Source organism: Lemur catta, chromosome 12 (assembly GCF_020740605.2).
Source record: "Lemur catta isolate mLemCat1 chromosome 12, mLemCat1.pri, whole genome shotgun sequence".
Taxonomy (NCBI): domain Eukaryota; kingdom Metazoa; phylum Chordata; class Mammalia; order Primates; family Lemuridae; genus Lemur; species Lemur catta.
In genome coordinates this window covers 85,905,721-85,933,649 of record NC_059139.1, presented here as the reverse complement: position 1 = coordinate 85,933,649, position 27,929 = coordinate 85,905,721, and the positions used below count along the sequence as shown (strand labels likewise).

The 27,929-nt window shown below is 42.2% G+C and overlaps 1 protein-coding gene across 1 annotated transcript; it reads right to left on the bottom strand.

Annotated features, from left to right (window-relative positions):
• On the bottom strand, window positions 1–27,929 carry LOC123648188 (cell division cycle protein 20 homolog). The gene is given in 7 exon segments (XM_045565892.1): window positions 1–302; window positions 502–736; window positions 20,738–21,003; window positions 25,430–26,164; window positions 26,167–26,809; window positions 26,811–27,048; window positions 27,901–27,929. Coding segments are annotated over 7 exon segments (2,448 nt in total).

Below are 27,929 nucleotides of genomic sequence, written 5' to 3'. Positions count from 1 at the left end.
TCACGTCTGCTTAGCCCCGGAAAGCATGGCCACACACAGTGGAGCCTCCAGATTTCGGGGGGTAGGTGCAATGTCAGCGGTGGTGCTGGAAGGTGCGACCGCTCTGGTATGCCAGAGACCCGGAACCCCAGGGGATGGGTGCTGCCTCCCTGTGACATGGCAGGGCCTCCAGCGCTGGTGTGCTGGTGGCCTGAGGTCGCTGGGGACCAGGGTGCTGCTATAGCCGTAGTGCCTGGGACCTGACTGCTTCAATACTTCGAGGATCCAGGCCCCCAGGGGCAGGGCACCACTTTGTCTCAGCCCTAAGGGGAGGGTGTGCCAGCGACTGGCACGGCGGAATAGGGTGGCTGTGCAGTCACTTGGCCCTTGGGAGTCGGGCACAGCAGCAGCTCATAGCAGCAGCTTGGCTCAGAGATGGCACCCGCTGGGTGGGCATGTGCAGTGTGGCCAATCCTCAGGGATGGGAGGATGCGGGGGCTACTTGCCCCCAGAGCAGCACACATGCTCGCAGTGGCTCTGGTTCCAAGATGGTGCAGACAAGCAGGGGCACGGCCACAGGCGCAGGTGGGCTCTGTCCTGGGGCAGCTCGGCAGTGCGCTCTGGGGAGCTCCCTAGCTGGGCCCGCGCCCGGAGGCCGCAGGAGGCCACGGCGGGGCGGCGGATGCTGGGGCTCTCGCTTGCCTTTTCCCTGCAGGGAGAAGTCCCTCTGGGTTCTGAACCGATCCGACTTGGGGAGCTTGGGGGATGAAGGCAAAGTGTTCCCTTCCCTTATCTGTGTGGCCACCCTGGGTTTCTGTGCTCTGTGGGATTTTGGCTTCCTTTTTGCTGTTCTCTGGTGCTCTCCTTTAGTATTTTGGTTGAAATGTAATTGTGTACTTGCTATTTTGGTGGTTTTGTGGGGAGGAAAAGCACCAGGAGCTTCTAGTCAACCATCTTGCTGACATCTGACGTCTCTTATGGTTATTTTGTTTTGTTTTGTTTTGTTTTTGTTTGTTTGTTTTTTTGAGACAGAGTCTCTCTCTGTCACCTGGGCTGGGCTAGAGTGCAGTGCTGTGATCATAGCTCACTGTAACTTCAGATTCCCTGGCTCAAGAAACCTCCTGCCTCAGCCTCTTGAGCAGCTGGGACTACAGGCCTGTGCCACCACGCCTGGCTAGTTTTTCTATTTTTTTTTTTTTTTTTTAATAGAGACGGGGTCTCATTCAGGCTGGTCTCCAACTCCTGGCCTCAACCAGTCTTCCTTGCCTCTGCCTCCCAAGGATTATAGGCATGAGACACTGTGCCCAGTCTCCTGTGGTTCTTAATATATTGATTTTTCAGTCAAGGTATAGCTATTTCTCCTCATTTTGAGAAACTAGGAAATAATGTTAATTTTGGTAATCATAATTTTAGTTTCTAAGTGCTTACTCTCATCTCCCTTGTTTAAAACCTAAAAAGACTGAGGCACAGACTGTTTTGTTATTTTGTGATATGATTGTACCCCTAAGTTGGTGATCTAAGGAAATATCTATCGTACTGCTAAAAATACAATCAAGGAACTAGTGGCCCACAATGATTGGTGTAGGACACAAAATTTAAAACTTAAGTCTCTAGTAGACTGCTTTATCTCCTTACCTTGAGTGACAACAGAGAGAGTGTTTCAAAGCTGAAAATTGTTAAAATGAAAGATCCACTTTTGAAATCCATCTCACCTTCAGTGACCTCAACTATTGTGTTTTAGTTTTCAATCCCCCTTCTCATTAAAATGCAAAACAGGCAATAACTGTAGTCAGTCTAAGTCCTGCAGGAACAACAGGAAACACACCCACTGGAGGACGTGGCTCCACTCTGCTTTGGCAGTGGAAACCTGTCTTATATTGATTAGGAAATTATATAGCCTAATTTTTTTCTTATTTTTGAATTATGGTATCTCTCATGGCATAATATTAAAAATTAGCCCATGGCAAGGGAATAAGGGAGGAGAATAGAAATGAAGTATATTTTCCCACTCACAGGAACTGCGGCCAACTGGCAGAAAATAGCAAACATGTCAGCATATCACCCTGCTCTCGCTCAGAAGGGAAGTAATAGCCTCCTTTCCTATCTAGTCCCCACGCACCAGAATGAATTCTGAGAATCACACCATTTTCTCCGCAGGTTTGCTTTTCTGGTTGTGTATGTGTGTGTGTGTGTGTGTGTGTGTGTGTGTATGTAACTCTCATGCACAGTCTCCAGCAGGCACGGAGGCTGCTGGACATGGGTTGTTTCAATCCCTCCTCTAACATGGGATCAACAATCCCACTGTTTTCTTACAACGAATTTTGCAAAGTGAGCCTTTGCAGTGCCCTGCACGTGCTTTAATTAGCCAAAGACCGAGGATCAGGAGACGCTAACTCTTCCCAGGGCTTTCTCAGGGTGGTGTGGCAATGAGGGTAGCTTGGCAACAGCATGGTTTAGGAACTCTGCACTGGTTTTTCTCTCTGCTTTGGAAACTTAAAGTGTTGTTTTCCTTTATTTTTTTTTTCTGTTACTGTTACATTTTTTTATTAATAATGTATAAAGTATTAGAAATCTTTTGGATCTGATTATGATTTTGGTCCAGAAAATGTGTAATCCCCAATGAAGAATATATTGAAAAAAAGCCAACTCCTTTCCAAAACTGTATGAATCAGATGTTAGTATATGAATAGCTTATGGCTTGGCGAAGAAACTTGTCCTGTCACCCAGCATTTTTTTACTTAAACCATACACTTTGAGAGGAATTGGTTTCCTTTATCATGTCAGTCAGTCAGGGTCCTTGCAAGAAACAACTGGCACACTCAAATTAGCTAATTTGAAGATTGTATTTAAAAAGAGACCAGTTACAAAGGTGTGGGCAAAACCACAAGGGATTAGTTGCAGTCCTTGGGGTAAATAATAGCAGAGAACCACTTCCACTCTAGGCCCGAGGGGATGAGGGGAGGAAATTGCTACTGGAACAGGGAGAAAGAGAAAACTGGGTGAAGGGGCCCCTCATGAGAACTGGAATCCTCATTTAAAGTACACGGCCAGCCCCCAGCAACCAGCAAAGAGGAAATGAGGGAAACAAACGTCCGGACCCCACGTTTCTCCTTCCCTGGGTCTCCTACTGGTGCTCCCATTGGTCAACTCTACCGAGTCTCACAGGCAAGGGGCCCAATGATGCTGCGCTTAAGTTGGCCTCCGGATGTGCAGAGCATGGTGGGAAGAACAAATGGAGCAACTGAAAGAGATCTAGCATGTTTCTACTACAATCAACTAATATTTCTTCAACAACGACATTTAAGGGATTTCTCATCTCCAAAATTTCATCATATACATGGATTGAAATCCAAGAGTCTCTAGGTTGTAAGGGACTGCTATGATGAAGTGTAAATACCTTGAAATTCGCTGCCATGAGATGTGTATTCCAATACTGGCTTCATCATGTATGTGTTGTATAGCTTTGAATGAGTCATCCTTGGTACTGAGAGGTATCTAACAGAATGGTGATGATAGTCACGTCTTTTTTACTTTTGTCACAGAATTGTCATTAATATAAAACTATCTAGAGTATGTGAAAATACTCTGTTAACTATAAGAAACTTTAATTTTAATTTGCTTTGGAAAAATTTCTTTCAATCTGTGACATTTTCAACTTCTTTACATGTCAAACTTTCTTCCTTGAAAAGGAAATACCATTGTCAAAGTTGTTCAGTCGTTTAAGAGTTTACAAATCTGTATTTTATGGAAGTAAATGAGTGCTCAGAGTGTATACAAGGACTTTCCCCAGGGAATTTCCAATTTCCTTCATCATATCAAGTATATCTTACAAACAATGTCTCTTAGAGAGAGACTGCTTTGTTCACCAATTACATGCAGTTACCTTCAGAGAGAGCATCTGACTTGCCAAGTGTACTGCTGATCTGGCTTTAGCTAGGGAAGCAAAGAGATGACGCAACAGGCATTGCATTGAGGACCTTTGGGTATTGTCTTCCTAGCTCTCTCACTCTGGAACTCTGAGCTGGTTCCAGAGGTTATGAAAAGCCATGGAGAGTGCAATGCATAGGTACTTTGGGATGCATATTCTGGGGCTATTCCAGCAATAGGAAAGGATTCTAATTTGGGAGACTTTAGCAAATCTCTCTCAGAAATACAAGTAGAAAAAAAGTATGATCATATAGGGGATTTGGAAAAAAATAATATGTTTAAACAGATATGCATTTATAAAAAGAACATTTTCTCAGGCACATAAGGTTCATTCACAATAAGAGATCACATATTCAGCTAAAAATAAAATATCAATAAACTCAAAATAACAGAAACTATAATGTCACATCTTTAAACCAAAATGCAGCAAAATCAAATTTTAAAAACTCCTAAAGGGTAGGTAAAAAGAGAGAAACCAAGACAGGAAACTCAATTCATTTGAAAATTTGAAAACATACAAAATGATAATAGTAAACAAAAACTGGATTAAAACTGTTTAATAAAATAAAAATTAAATTTAAATGAATAAATAATATAAGCTAGACAAAGAGTAAAAACACACACCTAATAAATGTAGATGATTCAAAGGATGATTCAAAGAATTTCCAAAACAATAAAAGAACATTTCATACAAAGTAATTTTAAAAATCGAAATGATTGACTTTCCTAGAAAAGTATAAATTAATGGGATTGTATCAAGAAATTAAAAACAGAATAGACCAGCACCACAGATAAAATGTAAAATACAGTGGAAGGCCAGGCCCAGGGTATTTTATGAGTGAATTCTACAAAATCAAACCAGGATATTAAAAGAAGAGAACACAATAGACCTCTTCTAAAACTAGATGCAAAAACCTAAATAAAGTATTAGCACTTTTAATGAAGAACTTCACAAAAAGAATAATATAGATCATAATCAAAAAGAATTTAACATGATACTGTTAAATATTGGAAAAGTAATAAGCAAATAGGTCAATGGAACAGTATAGACCATGCAGAAATGTGTGTGTATAAACAGATATGGTTTATATTAAAATAAGTCATTTCAAATCAGTGAGAAATTGACGGATTATGCAAAAAGTGGTAGCAGAACAATTGACTAATTATTTTAAGAAAGTTAGATTCCTACATCATACAATATTTTTTAAAAATTTATTTTATATTGATAAGACCAGTTAACATGAGATATACCTTCTTAAATTTTTAAGAGTACAATATGGTATTGTTGGCTATAGATACAATGTTATATAGCAGATCTCTAGAACTTATTCATCTTGCTTAACTGAAACTTTATGCCCATTGCTCTCCACCCCCCATTCCCTGGCAACCACTATTCCATTCTCTGGTTCTGTGAATTTGACTATTTTAAATACCTCACATAAGTGGAATTATGCAGCGCAGCAGGTCCTCAAGTAATGTTATTTCATCCAATGTGGTTTCCTTATAATGTTGATAAGAAAACAATTCATCCCCAGTCGGGGCCACTGTCTGTATGGAATTTGCATATTCTCCCCATGTCTGCCTGTGTTTTCTCTGGGTACTCTGCTTTCCTCCCACATTTCAAAGATGTGCACTAATCAACAGGTCTAAATTGTCCTAGGAGTGGCCGTGGGGTGTGTGTGAGTTCGCCTTGCGGTGGAATGGCATCTAGTCCACACTTGGTTCCTGCCTTGCACTACCAGCTGCCAGGGTAGGCTCTGGCCACTCTCAACTCTGAACAGGAATCAACAGGTTGGAAAAGGAATAAATGAATGAATACAAACTATTATAAGTTAAAAATTCATAAAGTCCACAATAATTATACAAAGGCACCACAATAAATACTGCAGTACAAAAGCCCACCATATTTGTTATTGTTTTTGAACTGCAGGATGGGATGAGCTGCTCCCTACAATTTTTGCTTTGCAAACATTTATTTCTTGATTTAACCCACCATCACAGCAACTGCCATTACTCCCTGATTTACCAAAAATTGGGTAAATAATTATCTTACATGTTTTTATTAAGCACTCTTACATGTATGTATAGCTCATATTTATTTCAATGTTTAATATTGGAAGTGTTTTGGAACTTTATTTAGAAGTTTATTGATGTTTTTGGGACCAGAAATATGCCGTAGGAACTTAACTTGTTTATATCCATTGGCCTATGGTAAAATTGGTTTTCTTATACATTGTTTTGCTTAAAATTGAAGTTTCCAAGAATCTGTAGATGGTATTAAGTGAGGACTTACTGTATTTGCCTTTCTGTGACTGACTTATTTCAATTGACATAATCCCCTCAAGATTCATTCATATTATTGCATATTCCACAATTTCTTTCTTTTCAAAGGCTGAATAATATTCTATTTCATGTATCTGCCATGTTTTTTTCAATCCATTCATCAGTTCAAGGACATTTAGGTTATTTCCATATTTTTGCTATTGGCAGTAATGTTATAATTAACATGAGAGTGCCAATATTTCTTTGAGATTCTGATTTCAATCTTTTAGGTAAATGCCCAGAAGTGGGATTCCTAGATCATATAACAGTTTTATTTTTACTTTTTTGAGAAGCTTCCATATTTTCCCCCTAGCAGCTGCATCATTTGTAGTTCCCATCAATTGTATGCAAGGATTCCAGTTTCTCTTCATCCTCGCCGACACTTGTTGTCTTTGGTTTCTTGATAGTAGTTATTCTGACAGGTATGAGGTGATATCTAATTGTGGTTTTAATTTACATTTCTCTGATGATTAGTGATGCTGAGATTTTTCATATATTTCATTTATATCTCCATCTCCACTTATTTCCTAAGTGATTTTATCTATCTCTTGGCTCTCTAATTTATAACTTTAACCCAGACTCTCCTCTGTATTCCAAATTCATATACCCAAACTTAGATGTAGTATAATAGGCATCTTATATTTAATTTGTTCAAAAACTAACTTTTGATCTTCCCCCAGCTCTTCTCCAAGTTCTCAACTCAAAATGGGCTTTTATTCACCCAGTTGCTCAGGCCAATATCCTGAGAGGTTTTTTATTTTTATTTTTTGAGCCTTCTCTTCTCTCAGAACTCACATCCAAATCCAACCCATTGGTAAGTCTAGCCGGCTCTTTCTACCTTACATAAAAAAAAAATTCTTTCCACTTTCACTACCATCAACTTGGTCCAAGCCACCAACATTTCTCCCTTTAACTACCTGCCATGGTCTCCTGGCTGGTCACCCTCTTCCACTCTTGTTTCTTTATAGTCTATATTCAAACAGGAGATGGAAAGATTCCTTTAAAGTAAAAATATGATCATATTTCTCCCTTGTTCAAAATCCACCAATTGTTTCTCATCTCATTGCAAGAAAAGTCAAAGCCTTTACCATGGTCTTCAGGGTCCTGCCTAATCAGGTTCCCGGTTACCTCTTCTACCGTATTTCTTTTTTCCATAGGCTTCCCCCTTTCCAGACACCCTGGCCTTGTAGTTCCACAGTCAGGCCGCACTAATTCCTGCGCTAGGACCTTTGCAATCGCTGCTCTCTGTGTCTCGAAGTCTTCTTCCCCAAGTCTTGAATGGCCTCCATTCTCTTTTTTAAATTCTATGCTCAAATATCTCTTTTCAAGACATTTCTCTGACTACCCGATCTAAATTGAATGCTCAACATTCCCATCACTCATTCCCTTATCCCATTTTGTTTTTCTTCACAGAAAAATATTTACTTTTATTTCCCCCTCCATCCCCTCAATGAAAGCCCCAAGAATTAGGGAATTTTGCATTTTTCATTTACTGCTGTATTCCCTCCCAGTGTCTAGACAGTGTCTGGAACATGGTAGGTCTCAATAAATACTTGTTTTCTGTTGGTTTAACACCAGCACTATTTATTTTCTAAAGAGAATTATGTAGTGCACTCTCAAATACGTGATATCCGTCCTGTGGGAGGATTATAGATGCTGCCCATGGAATTCAGGCACAGCTGTGGCACCCTGTCTAGGAAGAAGCTTTAGGAGCCTGGGCGTGGTTCACCACATCTTTGCCCCTCTGCCACCATAACCAGCAACGTTCCAGACAGAGGCTGTTCTGTCAGCCTGAGCCCCAGAGAAAATGTTCTGGAGCAAAGCCACGGTGCATCACAGCATATGTAATAAATACGCTTTGCTGTATTAAGCCACTGAGGTTTGGGGACTGTTTGTTTTCACAGTATAACCTAATTTATCCTGACTGGTACAAACACCTAGGCAACCACGGACAAAGGGAGGGCCCAAGAGTACCTAAGACATATTTGACATATTACATAAGTTTGACCGAACTGGCTCTTCCTTAACAATCTAGTGCTCTGTCACCACATTTTCTTTGAAAAATAAAAAAATTTTAAAAAGCACTAGGATATTTATTTTGGCATGATCACATTTTTTCATAAAAAAGCAATGTAGGAAAAAGTAACTAAAGTATCTTATGGATTTAAAAACTGTTTACCAAACATGGCATATCTTAAAATCAAATGAAAGACATACAAACAACACTGATTCCAAAGATGTGTGTCAGACTGACTGAACTTGAATCTCTGGGGCCAATGTCTTCAAATCTGTATTACCTGTAAAGTTCCCTACTGACTCTGATGCAGTTGGTCCAAAAATCAGTAGTCAAGGTAAATATTTCTCTATTTAAGACCCTGGGAGACACAGTGATATACAGACCAGCAAGAGCCCCTTATCTATTCCACTTAAAAACTCATCCAAGTAAATAACCTCTGTAATCCTCACTGAAACAGAACACTTCAAATTGTCAATGGAAACTTTTGCACATGTAGGATGACTTTCTATAGAAGAAAAATTTGCTTTAGTTTTAGCTGCCACTAAATGGAAATAACTTACTCTACACAAAATTCTTAAGGTAGTATCACTTAGATGCCCCCTTGTAGAAACAGAATCAAGAATGCCATCACAGTGCAATCCGACTGTTCTCTTTTAAGGCAATGTGAGACTGACTGGGACCCAGCAGGGGAATTTCCTTCATTAATACAATATGAGGCAATTGCTTACATTGTTTTACAAGAGGTAATTCAGATAAAGTAGTAGCAGTCACCAAGAATCCTACAGGAAACACCAGGATTTTATTGTTAGGTGCCAGAAATAGCCTGTGTTGGATGTAAAAAAAGAAACGGAACACTATGTGGATAAATGCAGACAATATAAATAAAAACCTGCTTCTCACACGAAAAGGCCTTTTAGCCCCATTCATACCTTGTCCAGGATTCCCTCCCTCACAGGGATGAAGATGTACATGAAAAGAGTTCCAGCCTTTTGGACCTTTTATTTGATCTGGATGGCAGGGGGGAAGGTGCCATAAAGTTAAAATGTCGAAGGAGAGAGAAGTTCAAGAGTTAGAGAAAACACAATCATCTAACAATGTTCTGAAAAGAACGCAGAAGTTTTACACCAATTTGTAATGCATTTGCTTTTAGGAGCAAGAGGTGGTCATATTGAACAATCCTTGTCCAAAATGAGATGTGTAGTGAGGGTCACCAAGCCAGAAGCAATAGCTGGGAGCAGTGTGGTTTGCTGGGTAGCAAGGATCGGTTCTGTGTGCCTTGGCAGGAAGCCTGGACCTCATGCAGATGTACACGTAGCATTTGGGGGAAACAGATAAACATCTACCATTGCCAACAGATGAAGAGAACCGTTCTACCACATCTTGGCTTCTTTGTCTTCATTTTTAGTCATGCAAACACAAATGAGATTTTTCTTTCCTATGAAGTAACTAATTACTAGGTAAGTTATTTCAAATCCTAGCATTACTACAAAGAAAAATAAATTCCTTCCTGGCACCATCTTAAAAGAAGAATTTCAATTGGATTAAGTCCCTTTAATCTAGATGAACATAATAATACCTTGTTTTTTTCAGCCATCCCTCAGTCAAATCCTCCCTGTTCCATCCTTCCTTCATTCTCACTTGAAAATAACCTTTACTACTTGAATTGTATGACTATATCTTGCCAAAAATAGGCATAAGCATAGATTTTAGTGAATTATCTGCATAATTTGAAAGAATTCAAACATGAATGTCTGTTTGACAGGTGGCAGAGCAGCGGAGCTCTGAAGCCAGGGCCCTAACAGGCCATGGACCAGTACCAGTCTGCAGCCTGGGCTTGGGGACCACAGCTCTAGAATGCCAGTTGAACCTGTCTGTCTTGTACAATATTTTTTTTCTGCTCAAATCAACCCTGTGAGTTCAATGAAGTGAGAGTTGTCTAGAAAATGTAAGTTTCTGTTTTTCTGAAATTTTTATTTAAAATGTTTATAACTAATTATTGCTTTATAGGTACTTTTCCCTTCTCATAATTTCAACTGGCTTATTTTAAATTTAATGCTGAATAGATGAAGTGCTTATCATTGCAGGCTGGAGTCACCTAAGTGTAGCCTAAAGCGGTGTTGGGAAAAAAGAGAAAATTCTTTCACGTCTTAAATCTACCTTACTGTTTTAAGAAGTGAAGTATGCCTCTTATTTTTCTCAGATTTCCCCCAGCTTCTACTTTCTACATGACAGCTGACAAACTTCAACTTCCCCTCAAAGACTGTCAGCGGAGCAATGTTTTCTTTCTCCATAGAGATCTTCATGAAATTGTCCAAAAATCCACTTCACCCAGGGGAAATGTTACTTTATTTTGGTAAAATTGTGAAGAATACATATTTTAGTTCTTAATTCTTGTTTACCTGCTAGATACAAGATCATATAAGAAAGAAAAGTAAAAAGAAGGAAAAGAGATCTTGATTTCTCAATTGTTCAAAAAGTTTCATAGTGCAGTTCTTTGTTAACCTTTGCTATTTTTGATATTTTAGAATTTTAAAAATCCCCCATTATATCTTTTTATAGCATGCTTCACAGTATTTCATGGTATTTATTTTCTTCATAGTATTTATGACTTATTAAGTAATTTTTACATAATTATTTTTAATATTTTCTTTCCCATTAGTTTACAATTTCCATAAAGGCAGGTACTGTGCCTTTCTTATTCACCTCTGTGAAAAATATTTTTAAAGTCAATGCATAAATTAATTGGAATAAATGAATGGATCAGAATGACAGGGCCAATCTATACAGTGGGAGCAGAAACAACTTTTATGTTCTTGCTAAACACAAATTGTCTTAGCCTTTTACGGAGGCTTAATTCTTATTCACTGGATTAAACATCTGATAACATTTAGAAAGTGATCCTAGGGTTGAATGCTTTTTTGTCAACTTTTAAGAAGTTTCCAGAAGGAAGGATTCAAGCAGAAAGCTGATTGAGTGCAGCTGTTGTTACACACCTGACAGGATGAGTTTCTGAGACCTAGAGAAAGCGGTGGGACATCGTGATCAGTTTGCTGTGACATCACGGTGGTCAACACATCAGGAATGCTTGTCAGGGGTTTTGTACGTTAGCAAGTCTCTTGGGATCATTTCAAATTTGGAACTATGTTTCAAGAACTGGGAAAGGTCTAAACTTTTAACTTACTTACAAACAAGTTAGATGGCCACAGTTTCATGGCTGCTGGCAAAAGACACAGGACTCCTGACCAGAGATGAAGAATGGTTCCTTACACACAGAAGTAGCAGGAACAACACTTCTATGCTGGTCCCACAGCTCCAGTTCCTCCAGGTCAATGTGAGGAGAGCCACGGTACACCTCCTCTCACAGTGGGTTACGTTACAGGGCAGGAATCCCGAGCTCAGGGAACCTGAAGCTTTGCTAAAGGCAGACAGCATGCCTGCCCTTTGCTCTAGAGAGACACGCTATCTTCCATTACATAAACTTCCTTTAAACTATGACCCAGAAAAAAGGACAATCAGTACATCTTTTGCAAGAAACATGAGATATTATACATGGAGAATTGTCCGCCAGAGTCATATCTCTGGAAAGTGTTTTTCAAGGGCTTTTATTAAGTTAATTGACACACAAAGATGTGCACCAAGATATCCTCCAGCACTCTACATGGCTCCCATAGGTGCCGATGACAGGTGGGTGAAATAAGCTGAGAGGAGGGCTAGCAAGCCGGTGTCCAGCTAAGAAACAGATGACAGGTGGTCAACACCCCGTCTATCAACCAGCTCTGTTGCATCTGATGGGAGTTAAAGATTGATGCAGCAATCAGGGATAAGAAAGATCCCCAAAATGCCATTTCTCTCTCCTGGCAGAATATATTGTCATTTGGGGCAAACTAAATCATTTCTCTGTACTTTCATTTCTTCTTATCTAGAGCTTATGAAAGCCAAAATAATCCTTTCAAAGGCTACTTAATCTCTGCTTAAACGGAGCGCCTTTGTTATCCTCAAAGGCCAGAGAAAACGCCAGAGCAAGAGTTCAGATATGTCAGGGGTTGCAGGGGTGAAGGAAAAAGAAGAAAAGCCATTTGTCACCTGTCATGCAAGGACCCAGCAGTACTGACATGGAAGTCTTGTGAATCTGGCTTACTCCTGTTTTTGCTAATGCATTTATGCTAAAAGTGAACAGCAGTTTCAAGGTATAGAATAGAAGAGAGCCTTTGTTGTTCAGGACAATTATGCTTTTTTTTTTTTTTTTTTTAAATAAAAACATTTCTCGCCTTTGTTCTTTAGAGTGAGTATCCTTCCCGTACAACAGGCCCTCAGGGCACACAGACAGTAAGTGTGAAGGTTCTTTCAAGGAATGATAAAAAGATCTTGAGGATTTATAAACTGTTTCATCTGTCAGAAACTACTTATGAAGATTTGGCACTTAGAATGAATTATTCTATTTAAGCAAAAATTGAGAAAATTACTTAAGTCTCACCTGAAGGTACCTGCAGTCAATCAGATACTAAGACATTCCGTAAGCTATAAACTTAAGAGAAAAGAAATTGCATGTCAGCGTAGATGTCTGTAGTGAGACGAATGACTCCAAAGAGAATATATCCCAGTTTTGTTCCCCAGGCTGCTTGTATTGGGTGATTTTTCCATTCTAAGCCTCTAAGGAACTTAGGGAGGACTTTTGCAAGGACTACATCACAAGAATAGGTACTCCTTTCATTCCTCCAGTGAGATCTCTCCCTGCACTATTTCTGCCATCATCTGGCGAGGCAGTCCCCAACCCCTGGGTATTGGTGGCCTGTTACCAATCAGGCCCAGGCTGCAGAGTTCCACTTCCCCATTCCCCAACTTAGGAACTGGCCGCACAGCAGGAGGTGAGCAGCTGGCAGGAAGTGAAGCTTCATCTGTATTTACAGCCGCTCTCCATGGCTGGCATCACCACCTAAGCTCTGTCTCCCCCCACCCCACCCTGCACATTGTCAGTGGAAAAATTATCTTCCATGAAACTGGTCCCTGGTGCCAAAAAGTTTGGGGATCACTGAATTCTAGCACATGCAAATACACTTAAGAACTGTTTTTAGAGTGTCAGGCATTACGCAGAGCACTCTACCTGAATGATTTTTATTAATTTCTAGCAACGATCCCATGAGATACTGTATTAACCTCATTGTACAGATGAAACTGAGGGGCGGAGAGATTAAGGAAGCTAGCCCAAGTTCCATAGCTGTAGTGATTGGTAATGGGATGGAAACTCTGGCAGCCTGACTCTAAAACAGATTCTTCTAAACGCTCCAAAATGCTACATTGTACCTCTGCCCTCAGAAGTCATGGGGTCACTGATTTAGTTGGAGTTACAAGGGAATTTTGCCAAGCAGCCTTTTCTCATCGTGGCCACTCAGCACAGACTCAGTTCTCCTAATTTGCCCACTTACAAATTTTAGTTTTTTTTTTTCCTTTGTCTCTTCTACTTTCCCCTCATCTTTCTGAATTCAGAAAGCCTTACCAGTTCTAATTCTTCATACATTTGCCAAATGCAGCCCCTTGCAGTGCTTGGGGCACATGGTAGAGGCTTAAGAAATGTTTGTTGACTGAGCTTAGAAGGCAGCTAATTCCCACCCTACTGGACTCTTTAGTGTTGAAACCATTCACTGCACACACCCTGCCTTAGGGTGTTGCACCTTTGTTCTTTCCTTTGAATAAATAAATTCCCACATTTCTGCCTTAAGCATTTGCTCCATAGATCTGGGATCACCAATACAACATGCCAAGCTCACTTGAACCAAGGGCCCTGTTACGAAAACATTTTGGAAGACTCACCTTTTTCCCAACGTTTTTATTTAATTGTTCAATCAACACTTCCAGAACTGCTCCAACTAAAATAATCATTTCCTGAGACTCCATTGACAACCTTTATTAGATTTGCATGTAGTTTTTGTCAGCTGAGCATTATAATAGTGATTGGCACGTAAGACATGACGTCCTGGTACTCCCAGGGTCATTAGAACCATCTTTAAGACAATAGGTAAGAAATCAAAATAAGGTTGGGAAGAAGGAAAATGTCTTCTCTTTAGTCTAGAGAAAAGGTCTTACAGATTATATAGGTTGTGTCTGGAAAAGTCACCATGTCAAACAATCAATAATGTTCATTGATCAATATTTTTCATGGCTGCTCATGTCTACTTAGCTCCTCTTGGCTGTCTGCCCTGGCTTCTGTTTCTCGCTCTCTCCTGACAGAACACTCCCGTCAGCTGGTTTTTAATTCTGTGGCCAATGCTACCCCCGAATGCTAAGTCCTGCCTGGCAAGAACGAGGCTGCTGTGTTGAGCTCTCCGTGTGAGGATGAGGTCTTCTTTCCATCGCTCACTCCTGCACAATCCCAATTCTGTGTCGTGAAAGGTCGCAAAATGTTAGGATTTTCTTCAAGAAACCGAGATTTTACTCTTAACCCTGGCTCCTCCTCCAAACTCATCTCTAGTCAAATGATCTTACTTGAAGTAGAGCCAAAAAAGGAATTTCACTCCCTTTTGTTCATTAGCCTCGTAGCTCCCAGTCAGTGCTAAGTGGACTTGGAACTAGTAGACACATTCCAGGCAAACACTCTGGGGTCTAGACAGTGGGACTGTGCTCAAGTGCCCCGTAGACTGTCCAGCAGAATTCTTGAAAGCAATTTCTGCCTTCCCCAGTGCAGGATCTTTGCCTCTAATCCTCCACGCCATTCCCAAGCCTAATCCCCCCTGCACTGTCATTCCCCTCTTCAGAAGTCATTAGTAATCCTCTCTCTCTTTTTTTTCTTCCTGCCCCAACAAGCCTAAGCTTTTCCTGGCTTTTGTGACTCTCCATAAATTTGTCTCATCCTTACTGTCTGTTGCAGAGATTTTGAGGAAGGGATTTGCATGCAGGAAGTACTGAGCCCACTCTGGGAATTCATAGCTCTGGGGAAACGACAGAAGCAGGATTGGGCAGAGAGGTTTCAGGCTGTGATACAGTCACAACAGAGTCCTTTGATGATCCTGTGGGGAGCCCTGGGGCTGGGATGGTCCTGCAGAACTGTCCTTCCATTAAGGCAAGAGGGTGCAGCCTTCATACTGTAGCATCAGTCGGTCATTGGATATGACTGCCAGGTGGCTCTCTTCAGCTCAGGACAATTTCTGGAGTGGTCACAGCTGAGAGACTTCAGCAGCCAACAGTCCCAGCTGCTGGGGGAATGAGGATTTTTTGTCCTGAAGGTGGAAACTGTGAAGGCAAAACACCACCATGGTATCCATCATCTAATTATTTTTCTTTTCCTTCTCCTATACATGTTTTTCTTCCAATCTGGCCCTATTTCATTAACATTTTAGTCTCATGTCTAGAATGCTGAGTCTTCACTTTCGCTGTTTCACTACTAACCTGGGTCTCTGTCTTTCACTAACCTATTGAGATATTATCCCTTCTTTATGTCCCAGTTGTTTGCAGCCCTCTACACACTCTGTCATCTGCATACCTTCAGTCTGTGGCAAAAGTTAGCATTTAAATATAGTGTCTCTTAGTTGAAGCAGCAATGTCACTGGTTTGTGTACCTGAAGATAGGAGTGGGCAAGAGAAGAGATGGGTGTGTTTGTCTCTTCATTTTGGATTATATTTTTCTTGAGGGCAAAGACCATGGTTTTAACTTCTTATGTTCTCTACTATTTATGCACAGTGCCGTGCGTATTAAAAATGTGCAGCACCTTTACAAAAATATACATTTAGGCACTTATTTTGTGCCAAGCACTATTTTAGATAATGGGATTTTAATAGTAAATAAGATAGATAAAGGCTCTGCTCTTAAGGGAGGTTACATTTTGATTATTAAGAACTAGAAGTCAGTCTGCTACTTATTTTATCCTGACATTTTGTTAGTCATTATCTAGAAATAACAATATTGTACATATAAAGAAACTGTCAAATCTTATATCTTCCTTACATAGTGAAGCTAAAGTTATGGTAACAAATTAGCTCTGAAATCTCAAATCTCAGTAACTTTACATAACAAAAGTTTATTTCATACCTGATGTGGATTGGGTGGCTCTCCTCCATCTTAGAGCTACATCATTTGCAACATGTGGCCTCTGAATCCTCCTCATTAGGGAAAGAGAGAGCTCAAAGGCACTCTGGCTTTTCTGTTGTTTTTGTTGTTGTTTTTGAGACAAGGTCTTGCTCCCTTACTCATGCTGGAGTGCAATAGCAACACAATTGTAGCTCACTGTGGCCTCAAACTCCTGGGCTCAAGTGATCTTCCTCCCTCAGCCTCCTGAGTAGCTCGGACTATAGGCAAGTGCCACCACGCCTGATTAATAGTTTTATTTTTATTTTTATTTTTTTGTAGACAGGAGGGTCTTGCTATGTTGCCCAGGATGGTCTCAAACTCCTGGCCTCAAGTGATCCTCCCACCTTGTCCTCCCAAAGGGCTGGGAATATAGATGTGGGCCACTGTGCCCGGCCACCACTCTGGCTCCTAACTGCTTCAGTCCTTCTGCTCCCGTTCATTGGCTATAAATAGGACATGGCCTTAAACTAACTGCAAGGGAGGCTGAGAAATGTAAAAGAACAAATTAATAAGCAGTGAGCACTAATCTTCTCTGTCAGTAGCCAGTATCTATTTAATACTTATATGTGACAATACTGTTCTAAGTGCTTTACATCTATGATTCTCAACCCTATGAGGTTAACACTAATATTGATCCCGTTTTACAGATAAAATCCTGAGGTACAAAAAGGATGAGTCATTTACTCCAGATCTCATAGGTAGTAGTTGGTGAAGGTGGACCTGTTAACTCAAGCTCTAAGCTCCGAAGTCTGTTCTGCTTCCACCAGTAATAGTTTAAAAATAAAATAAAATAAAACCACTAATAGAAATGCCTGTCTTCTTTCTGGACAGATCTTTGAGAAACATCCTATAGAATCATCTCTTGTTTTATTTTGGTGTGAATTAGAGTACTAAATCAACCTATCATAGAAGTTTCTCTCTTCCAAATTTTCCTTTTGAGTATCACCTCAGTTCTCTCTCTGCTCTGCATGGAAACACTTGAGATTTGTAAATTTTTCACTCTTTTAATAGCCATGAATAGCTCAAGGATTTCAGTGAGCTCCCTTTGAACTATAAACCATACCAGTCTTCTAAGAGCCTACGATTAAATGGGAAGCTATTGATGATTAAAATTGTATTTCCCCTCCCCAACTAAAAAAAAAAAAAAAATCCTTATAATGGTTAACCTGGACAGAGGCTACTGAAACACACACGTTCTTTATGAATAGGCATTTACAGTGACTGGGGAAAGCAAAGCCCTTCTTAAGGGCTTAGATTTTATGTACAAGCTTTCATTCCTCCTACTCCATCCTGATTCCTCCTACCCTTATTTCCCTGAGAACAAGGGGACCATAGATAATTGAAATTATGTTTGCCTTAATGATGGGTTAAGAAACATGATAACTTAAAATGCCTCGACAAGGAGGGAAGAGAAGGGCTTCTATTGCCACCTGCTGGGCTCCATGTTTTCATCAGACTCTCTAGTTCATCATTTCTGATTCTGAATCTCTGGCATCTAGCTTCTTTTGCAGGCTAACTAACCTCTGACATTTGTCAATCTTTCAATTTCAGTTTGAGTAAGAAAATGCTGATGAAAAAGAATAAAAATTTTAGCTTTCACCATCAGCTACTCTATAAACTCATGCTAATTCATAAACAAGGATAATAACTAACCACTTCGCCATAGCACTCAGTTACGTACAAGTGTTCTTCATTCAACCTTCATAAAACACTCCCAGGATGAAATTTTAAAGGACTATTATTAATCATATGCTTTGATTAGTCTTAGATAGTACAGTAAGCGAACAGGCGGAATAAAAATTATTTTCTTCTTTCTGAATATTCTTATTTTACAAGGTGGGTATTACTGAAGGTTTTGGTTTCCTTAAAAAAAAGTGAGCTATGTGGAGTGATTTTCCAATTAGATATTGATTTGCAATGATGCTTGACATTTAATTTTATATGGCTTTTTATTTTAATGATCTGATTATAGAGGAAATACTGATATGGACATCTTCAGGGTCTAAGGCAAAACTTTTCAAATCTTTTCTAGAGCACTTAAGAGAATTAACAATTCAACAACATAGATTTAGGAAATGAACAGAAGCTCCTAGCAGTGAGAAAATTTTTGAATATAAAGTTTTTACTGGCTTCAAACTCTCTATTCCCCGTGAATTTAGTGCCCCTCAGAGTTATCTGAGAAATACATATGGCTGTAAAAAGGGAGATGCCAAGTGTCTCTCAAAAAGTAGAAAGTGTGAAAAAAGGTTGAATTATTGGTAAAACAAACAAATTAGCATGGGTGGGTGAACAGAATTAGGATCGGAGATTTATGATTTAAAATATAAATTGCATACTGTGTTCCTGAATGGAAAGAGTCTATATTGTAAAAATGCTGATTCTTCTTAACAGAATTTATCAACTTGATTCAATACAAATCAATATCCTCGCATAATTATTTATGTCATTTGAGAAGCTTGATTCTAAAATTCGTCTAGAAGAAGAAATGAATAAGAAGAGCCAAGAAAATTTTTGGAAAAGAAGTTAGCCTTTGCCATATAATATCAAAATATATTCTAGATATATGATCATGTAAGCAGTGTGAAAATGTTGCAGACATAGGAAAATAGATCAATAGAACAGAATGAAACATCCCAAAATAGACCGATTTAAATATAGAATAAACTGATTAATAAATGATACTGGAAAACTTCATTAGATCCCCACTGTGCAATATATAATAATAAAATTTCAGGTGAATTAAGAGCTAAATATAAAAACTAAAAATTATTAGAAAAAATTTAAGAGATTGTATTGTTTTGGGAGAGGGGTTGAACGAATGGCTCTTTAAGCTAGACATCATACTCAGAAAGCAGAAAGCAAAAGTCTAACATATTTCACTACAGTGAGGTGTACAGGGGCTATAGGATTTCTGATAAGATGACTTCTCTTCCAGACACAGCGTTTCCTACAGTGGGATTTAAGGGAGGCCCACAAAGCTCCCTTTAATCCAGCACCACACTGTACAGCGCATCTAGAAAGGAAATGACTGAGCCCCGAACCTGAGTGATGCCCCATGTGCTGCAGCGTGAGCCTCCCATTCTCGACCCACAGAGGAAGCGATCCCGGGACGCTGCCTCTCCCCAGGCATCCCTCCTCCCAGCCCCCCCACCTTACGCTAGAAGGAAGCTTTAATTGGAACTGATGAACCATCATTCCCTACAGAATTTGCTGGGCTTAGAGCAAAATGAAAATGCAGGGCCCCTTGCCCGAAAATTGTTAAGAATTTCATGACTGTATCAGCAAAACATTAAAACAAACACTGGTCCTTCCAAGCGTGGAGGTCTGTGTGACTACACAGGTTATGCACCCATGAAGCAGCCATGCTGCCTGCCCGCACCCTGTCTTCATTGCCTCGTGGGCTGTTACCAGCAAAAGCCCCTGTATCCTCAACTTTTCTAAATGTTCAAAGGAATTCTGCTTAATCTCATTAAAACTTAGCTGTCCCCTGAGGGTGCTGTCAGATTCTCATGTTCCATGTACCACAGCGCCTGGCGATGGAGTGGGTACCCTCTTTATTCCTCACTGCTTTCCTTTTTCTGAACTTTTTCTTTCTTCTCCGACAATCCAGTTTCTTTCAAGGCCATGCCACCGTCCATATCACCTGGTCATCTACGTGTCTCCCCATTGTCCGGCCAGCGCATGACACCTCATAGGTGTTCATTAAATATGTGTTCAGAAAGTTAATGAATGACTTGTACAATTATTTTTTTAAAACTGGGTCAAATACTAGTTCTACTTGACGAACTGCCTAATAAGATCAGGCATACTTTAAGCAAAATGCCTGTTTTGCCTGAAACAGTATATATTTTCTGCTCGCAGTATCTAGACATATGTATTCTATATTCTGTGTAAGTTTTGCAGAAAACTAGGCAACATGTGGCCTGTTATTAAGCCAAGTTGATATCTGTATCTTAATATTTATGATTATTCTTTTAAAAAGTTGGGAGGGGGAAGGTGAAGGAGTCACTTGATATGTTTTCAGAGGTAAATACATGTACCTTCTATATTTGATAGTACAATTGGGGGGCGGGAAGGATAGCAAAAAAAGAAAGAAAAAGAAAAAAGAGCACCCCGTCCGCCTGATACTGCTGCGCCTGCGCCGGGAGGATGTCTAGGCTCATTGCTTCCGAACACCGCCCTCTGCTGGCTGGAGCGTGCCGACCCGCAGAGCCGTCCCAAATGCTCCCGCTTATGAACAGAGAAATGGAATAAATGGAGATAGAGACGATACTGTGAGAGAATGAAAAACAGGGAAAAAAATATGGAATCAAAAATGGGAAAGGCGGATTTATAACCTCCCTAACCTTGATGCCCACTCATCCGCGTCTTCCCTGTCGAGGCCACCCTGTCCGGCGCCGTCCGGAACAAACACGGGAAGGGGTACAACTTGCCTGACTCGCTTCAGGGCCCACGGGAGGCTGGGGGCGGGGAGGACATGAAGCCTTGACTGCCCTGACGTCCTCGCCGCCCACAGCCGTCTCCTTCCCCGCACACGAATCCCGCTCCCGCGCTTTGCCCTGGCTCCAGCCGGGGCTCTGACGCGCCGGCCATCGCGGTCCTGCGCGCGGCCTCCCGCACACCACGGCCGCTCCCCCGTGCTCGGGAGCCTCCTCCTCCGACCCCAGCTGTACGTGGGGGTTCTTTCCACCCCTCCTTGCTAAAAGGGGTATGGAATTGCTTTATCACCTTCTAGACCTGAGTTCTTCAACTCTCTGGAATATACCACATTGGTGACAGAAGTTGAACAGATGTGTGTAAAAGAGAGAGGAAGAGAAACAGTAACTTTAGCAGAGCAAGCAACTAAAACGTTAAGTTTGTAACTTCTTTTAAGTAATCCACGTGCAGTTGGGATCCCACTTCTAATACAGTCTCCTCCAAGGCAACTGTATCTTGTCCTCCCCGTGATCAATATCACCTACCAGCCTACAGGCTATAGAGCTTCCCACTGTGGTTCTCTTCCAAGCACATCTAGAAAGTGCTAATATTACACACTGGTGTTAACTGAGGAGGCTGCTTATAGCCAGAGGTGACCACCACAGGCCCTGGAAGACGGCTGGAGAGCCCAAGGCATTAATGTGCTAGCATATCAATGGGCACATTGATTAGGAAACTGTGGTCTAGAAAACACAACAGACTGAGGCAAAGTAACATGTCTTATCAAATTATTAGGAAATCCTGTGGACAAACCCCAGGGAGTAACAAAGAAAAACAGGTCAATTAGAGTGGAAAGAAAACACATCTGACTCTGCAGTTCTTGGAGTAGCCCACAGTTTCTGTGGGTTTCTTCCCTGAGGTGTCGTCAAGTGCCCCTGCTCCTCTGCCTTTTCATCCTTTCAGGGTCAGCTTCAACTTCCCTCTGCCATGAGGTTCTCCCAGTGACTTCAGTCCTCCCCTCGGCTTTGGCTGTAGGAGTTCTAGCTTATACAACGCCATCTGGCGTAATTTACACTCAGTCTTGTGCTGTTTGCTGATGTTTTATTTGAGTATGTTTAACCATATATCCATATTCTTTGGTATGTCCAGGGTTAGATACCCCTTTGTTGGCCAAAACTCAAGATCCAAACCCCTATTGGATGACGTCAGGAATCCCAGTGCTCTCCTCAGATGGTTCTGAGGATTACCGCAGAGCAGCAGTCCCCAGCCTTTTTGGCACCGAGGACTGGTTTCATGGAGGACAATTCTTCCACGGCTGAGGGGTGGGGCGGGGCAGTGAGGCAGAGCTGAGGCAGTGATGTGAGCAACGGGAGCTGCTGTAATACAGAGGAAGCTTCGCTCACTTGCCCACCGCCACTTACCTCCTGCTGTGCGGCCTGGTTCCTAACAGGCCATGGACGGGTACCAGGGCTTGGGGACCGCAGTTGTAGAGTACGCACCTGCTTTGGCTGTTGCTTGCCATCTCTGGCTTCTGCTATTTTGCATATTCTGTGAAATTTCAATGGTTTCTTGGTCTATTTGTCCACGTGTAGACATTAGCTCCCCTCTTAGTTCACAACTCACTCCATACCCCAGCACAGCTAGTAATAGGCCAGAGTGAATAATACAACTTTACTCAGAGATGGAAGATTACATACAAAATCAGAATTAGAATGTGGGAAAGGAATGTTTAAACTTGGTAACAATGACCACTGCTCTTAAGTCTACTTATCCCTACCTGCAGTCTTTCACCTCAGTCTGTCTTGCTGACATGTTGCTATGGTTTTAGTCCCTTCTCACATAGGTGGGAGTGTCCTTTGTCATATAGGGAGAATTCCCCTTGACCTAGTACTTAGTCCAAAGCCCCAGTTGCTTTTTTGGAAAAAACAGTTTATTAATACTCCATAATAAGTACCCAGATTTGGAGCTCTGCCCACTATAAAGGTGACCATTCTTTTGCAAAATGGTCTTTCAACTCTTTACCCCAATGACCCTTATGAGACTAAACTCAAGACCAAACTTTGCACATGAAAAACACCCCTAAAATGTTTCCTCAAACAAATAAAAAGATTACTTCCTCAAAAAAAAATCAATGATGCTGGTATTCCTAATATGTGAAAATGGCTGCAATTTTTAAAAGTTTCACCTTTTTTTGTCCTAATTTCCCAAACTTGTCTTCTTTGATGGCAAGAACAATGTCTTGTCCTCCTGGATCTGTGCCCACATATTATTGCTTTCCCACAAGAAAGAAAGTGGTCCCCTAACAAGAAGCCAGGAATAGATTTATGTTTGAGCTTCATGGCAGAGACTATCAATTGTTCCACCAAATCCCTGTTCATCAATTCTTTTTGCTGCTGCAATAAGAACACAATTCCCAGCCTTCCTTGCACTTAGGCACAGCCCAGTGGCTGAGATTTAGCCAACAAGCAGTGGAATGACGAGCACTTCTTCCAGGTCTGGCCTGTGCAAACCTGACAAATGGATAACTTCTTGCTCTTTCTCCTTCATGTTGGGCTGAAAGGAGAGGACCCTCACCCCCACCCTGAGGGCAATTTTTGAGTGCCACATGTTGAATGTTGAACATGGCACAGGCTTAGTGTTCCTAGGGCCCTGAATGATTCAGTGAAAAAGGGATACCTCACTAAACTAATCACTTGCTCAGTGCTCTTTTTAGAGCAAGAAATAATCCCCTATCTTATTTAAGTCATTGTACTGTTGGGGTCTGTTTGTTACAGCAACTAGCTTACCTCCATACAAGCTGGAAATGGATACCTCATCAGTCTGAGATGCCCCTACTCAGACGTGGTGTTAGCAGAGTTCCGTGTGATGGGATGTGGGACACTAATGGTTAAGGAGAGACTCACTTCCCACGCCCTCTTGACCTCCATTGCAACAGTCATCTAAAATTCTACCACATGGATTTCATTATTTTGGTTGAAGGCATAATACTTCTAGGAATCCTCTTTTAAAATAATTATGGCACCTGAAAGAGCACATCCAATCAAGATCCTCCATGAACCCCTGAGCACAGATGAGTTTCTCAGATTTCTTTCCAATGATATACCTGGTGGAAAGTTGAGAAAAAGACACAGGTAGTGAAATGCTGTGGGGCAGACTGGGGGAAATGGAGGGACATGTGGGTTATAGAGCACTTGAGGTTCTGCTCCAAGAGAAGCGGAACTCCGGGCAGTGGTGGGTGGAAGGTGGGAGTTGGGTGGAGATCGTAGGAGAAAGCTTGATGGGGGGCAGAGGGCAGGAGGTTCAAAGAGAGGATATTGAAGGCAACTTTCTTGCTTGGTAAATTAGCTGAATTTTGGTCCTCAAATCAGGTGCTTTTTGTCTGCCTTTTTTCTACCCTTTAAGCAAGTTATTTTGATGGTCTAGCCTACTCTTTAGGACACATGGGTCCTCAGGAAAGCACTGGTGAAAATCGTAAGAGAATTTTGGAATTTGTTCAAAACATGTCTGCACTTTCAGAGTTTGGATGTTTTGGTTATTTTTCAGTCAGTGCCTTATTTAGAGGTTCCTATAACAATAACTACCTACCCTTTCAGGTTATGCAGTTATTTCCTTTCTGCAGCTCGTGGAAAGAAATATAACTTCCAGTACAGACAGACAGGTGGGCAGGGCAAGGCCATGGGGCTACTGGTGCCAAAAGTCAATCACCAAATAACTCAACTGCATTTGTCCATTTGTTATTATTTTTAAAACAAGTATGTACATATGACAGAGTCAGTTTTATGGTTAAGAATGTCAAAGACAGTATTTTCCTTAGCAGAACATCAGAAATATGCACCCAGAATTTATATATATTCTGGGTATATATAAAATAGTTGTGTACACAAGGGTGGCAAGTCTTGGAGCCAGTTTTTTGTACGATCTCTTCCCCTACTGAATATTGTCTGCTTGCTCTCTTGAGAGCTATACCTCTTGGATCAATAAATTTTATTGATCCTACCTTATGCCACATAGATGCATCTTGTATTAGCTGTCTGTTGTGGCCATAACAAATTACTACAAGCTTAGTGGCTTAAACAACATAGATTTTCATATAGTTCTGTGGGGTTAGAAGTTCAGCCCTGGACTCACCTGATAAACAGTGTTGGCAGGGCTGCTTTCCCATTCTGGAGGCTCTTGGGGGCAACCTGTTTCCTTGCTCATTGATGTTGTTGGGGGAATGTAGTCACTTCCGTGCGGTGTGGGAATGAAGCCCCAGTTTCCTTGCTCTCAGCTGAGGCTACCTTCTGCTCCTAGGGCCCCTCTCGCTCCTTGCACAGAGCTTCCTGTATCTCAGCAACAGCAACAAAGTGCTAAATCCTTCTTATGCTGCCATCTCTCCCACCCACCTTTCTGCCTTCTTCTACTTTTAAGAACTCTTGTGATTAGATTGGGCCCACCTGGACAATCTGGGATTACCTCCATCTTAAAGTCTACAACCTTAATCACATCTTCAAATTCTCTTTTGCTGTGTATGGTAACATTATTTTTTCTAATACATTCTCAACTAAAAATATCCAAAAAACCTTGGCTTTTAGGTTGTTCAGTGTGCATCAGTGATAGGGCCTAGAGCCATGATCCCGAGGCCAGCTTTCACTTTTTTTTTTTTTTTGAAAGGGAGACATAACTTTATTAGAAAAATAAAAAACTAAGGCAATAGCTTTGTCCTCCACGGATGTCTTGGTGGATGAGACTGCTTTTGGCCGCACTAGCCTTCTCCTGCTCCCGCCGGCGTGCAGGGTCCAACTCAAATCAGCGCCATAGCTTCAGGGTCTCATCCGCTGCTGCTGATGCCACAGTGGCCCCATCTGGGCTCAGGGTCAGACTCAAGATATGGGACGTGTGACCTTTGAGCTCAGCCACCTTGGCCATGGTTGGGTACTTCCCAATAACCAGCTGATTCTGGGCAAAGCCGTGGCCTGAGATGAGCTCCTTGTAGTGGGGAGACCAGAGGATGGAGCACACCTGGGAATGGGCATCCACGGCACTCAGACAGGCCCCAGGACAGACGTTCCAGATGTGAATGTGTCGATCACTGGTGTCCCCTCCTGTTGCTAGGACACTGGATTGCCAGGGACACCACGCTACAGCCTTCACAGCCCCTTGACGCTGGGTGAGTGTTTGCAGGGGAACCCAGCCACCCTCTCCAGGAGCACTAGGCCACACATTGACCAAGTTATCATTGCCACCACTGGCCCAATGTCGTCCATCTGGACCCCAGCGCAGCCCACATACTTCCTGGCTATGGCCACTCAGTGTGGCCACATGATGTTCTGCTACCCGAACATCATGGTGGTGGATGTGGCCGGAGCGTGAGCCACTGGACAGGATGTAGCTGTTCCAACTTAGGGAGCCCACTTGGGCAGAGTGACTGGTCATATTTCGAAGCCGTTTCTGCTGTTGCACATCCATAGCTGCACCTCCCCACTGCTGGTGCCCACAGCCAAGTAGTTGCCCTCTTTGATCCAGGCCACAGAGGAAACATATTCCCCAGGCTGTTCCATTTGCAATAACTGCAGGATGTCACCAGAACTTGCACTCCACAAGTACACACTGTTATCCAGCGCCACAGCCAGTACATCCCCAGAGCTCCAATCCATAAGGTTCAGGCAGTAGTGGTTTCGGATTTCAGGGGCATCCAGGATACGGTCTGGCAAGGAAGGAATGTGACGGCAGGTCTTCCGGCTGGAGCCAGGTGTGGCCTTCTGGCTATAGAGCACTTTCAGTCTGTTCTGGTAACCTTCTGGGGCATTTTGTGGTTTTCCACAGAGCAGAAGGATCTTGGCTTCCTCCACATCAAAACCGTTCAGGTTCAAAGGCCAGGCTTTCCGATGTTCCCCCTTGGTGGGCGTCTGGTTGTCTTCAGGCTGGTGCTCCTTGCTCGGGAGGAAGCTGGCCACCTCCATCCGGGAAGCACTGCGATGGGGCATGTAGCGGTCACCGCCGGGTTTGCTAGGAGTGGTCTGAACCTTAGAACTGGATTTGCCAGGAGTTCGGCCCGGAGTCCTGCCGGCGCTGTGGGATCTGTTGGCGGCCCGCATGGGTGAGGGGGCCCGGCCCTGGGGCTTCCTTGGCTTTGCGCTGCCACCGCGCGGGAGGTGCATTGGGGACGGGCGCGTCCGGCTGCAGCAGCGGGTGCAGGTCAGTCTCGTGGGAGCGCCTGTGGGGGACGGGTCCTTCCAGTTGGTGCCCGCGGAGCCCGAAAGTTCCCGAGCAGGTTCCAATCCTAGACCGAGCTTTCCCTTTTCTATCACACTTGCAGTTAAGTTTATATCCTCGCTGGCTTCGTTTCCTGTTTCCATAAATAGGACTGAAAGGTGTTGTCAGAGACACCCTGGAATCCTGGGATCTCAGCACCTCCCCCTGCCACCTCCATCATCCTTTTGACTCAAAAAAGTAGTAGCTGAAATTTAAACCATTCAAATTCAACCTCAATGGGATGCCAAAAACTAAGTTTACCTGGGTGTAGAGAACGTGAAACTTCATCATACTTTTCTCTATGTCTATTTTATAACAAAATCGAAAAAGAACTAAGAATCAAGGTGTACCATCCTATGGTAACTTAGCAGTGTTTTTCCTGGTATACATTCTGTCTACGCCACCCAGTTTCGCCTCTATTGGACACTTGACTTCTCATTGGTGCTGTTTCTTCCAAGTGCAGGAAAACCTTGTTTTTCATCTCTCGCCGCAGCGCTCACAGACAGGGCCAGCAGAAACAGGCGCTGGTTTGCGTGGGCCAGACAGTGAGTCAGGATGAAAGTCCCACATGATAAGGGAAGGTGGATCGTTGCCAGAGAGGGGAAAGGACCCATCAGGAGAGGGGAAGGAAAGGGCTGAACTTCCTGCCCTGACCTGATATGGGATTCAGGCCGTACGAGTTGGTCTCAGACATGGAGTGTAAAGAAGAAATGCTGCTCGTGTCAGAAGCAGACAAGCACCCAGACAGACTATGCTGTTTTCAGGTTTTCAGGGGCAAGAGGACTTTGGATATCTGCCCTCTGTCTTTTCCTCGCTCACAAATGGCCCCAATTATCCATAGCAGCTTCTTTTTTGTAAAGAGGCTCAGACCAGTGTTCCCTAAATAAAGCAGTGCATCAGGGAGCCATCCTTGAGACCCCACCTAGAAATACCTGTTGGAAAATACTGTGATGAAGCTGCCCGAAGAGCCGGCAT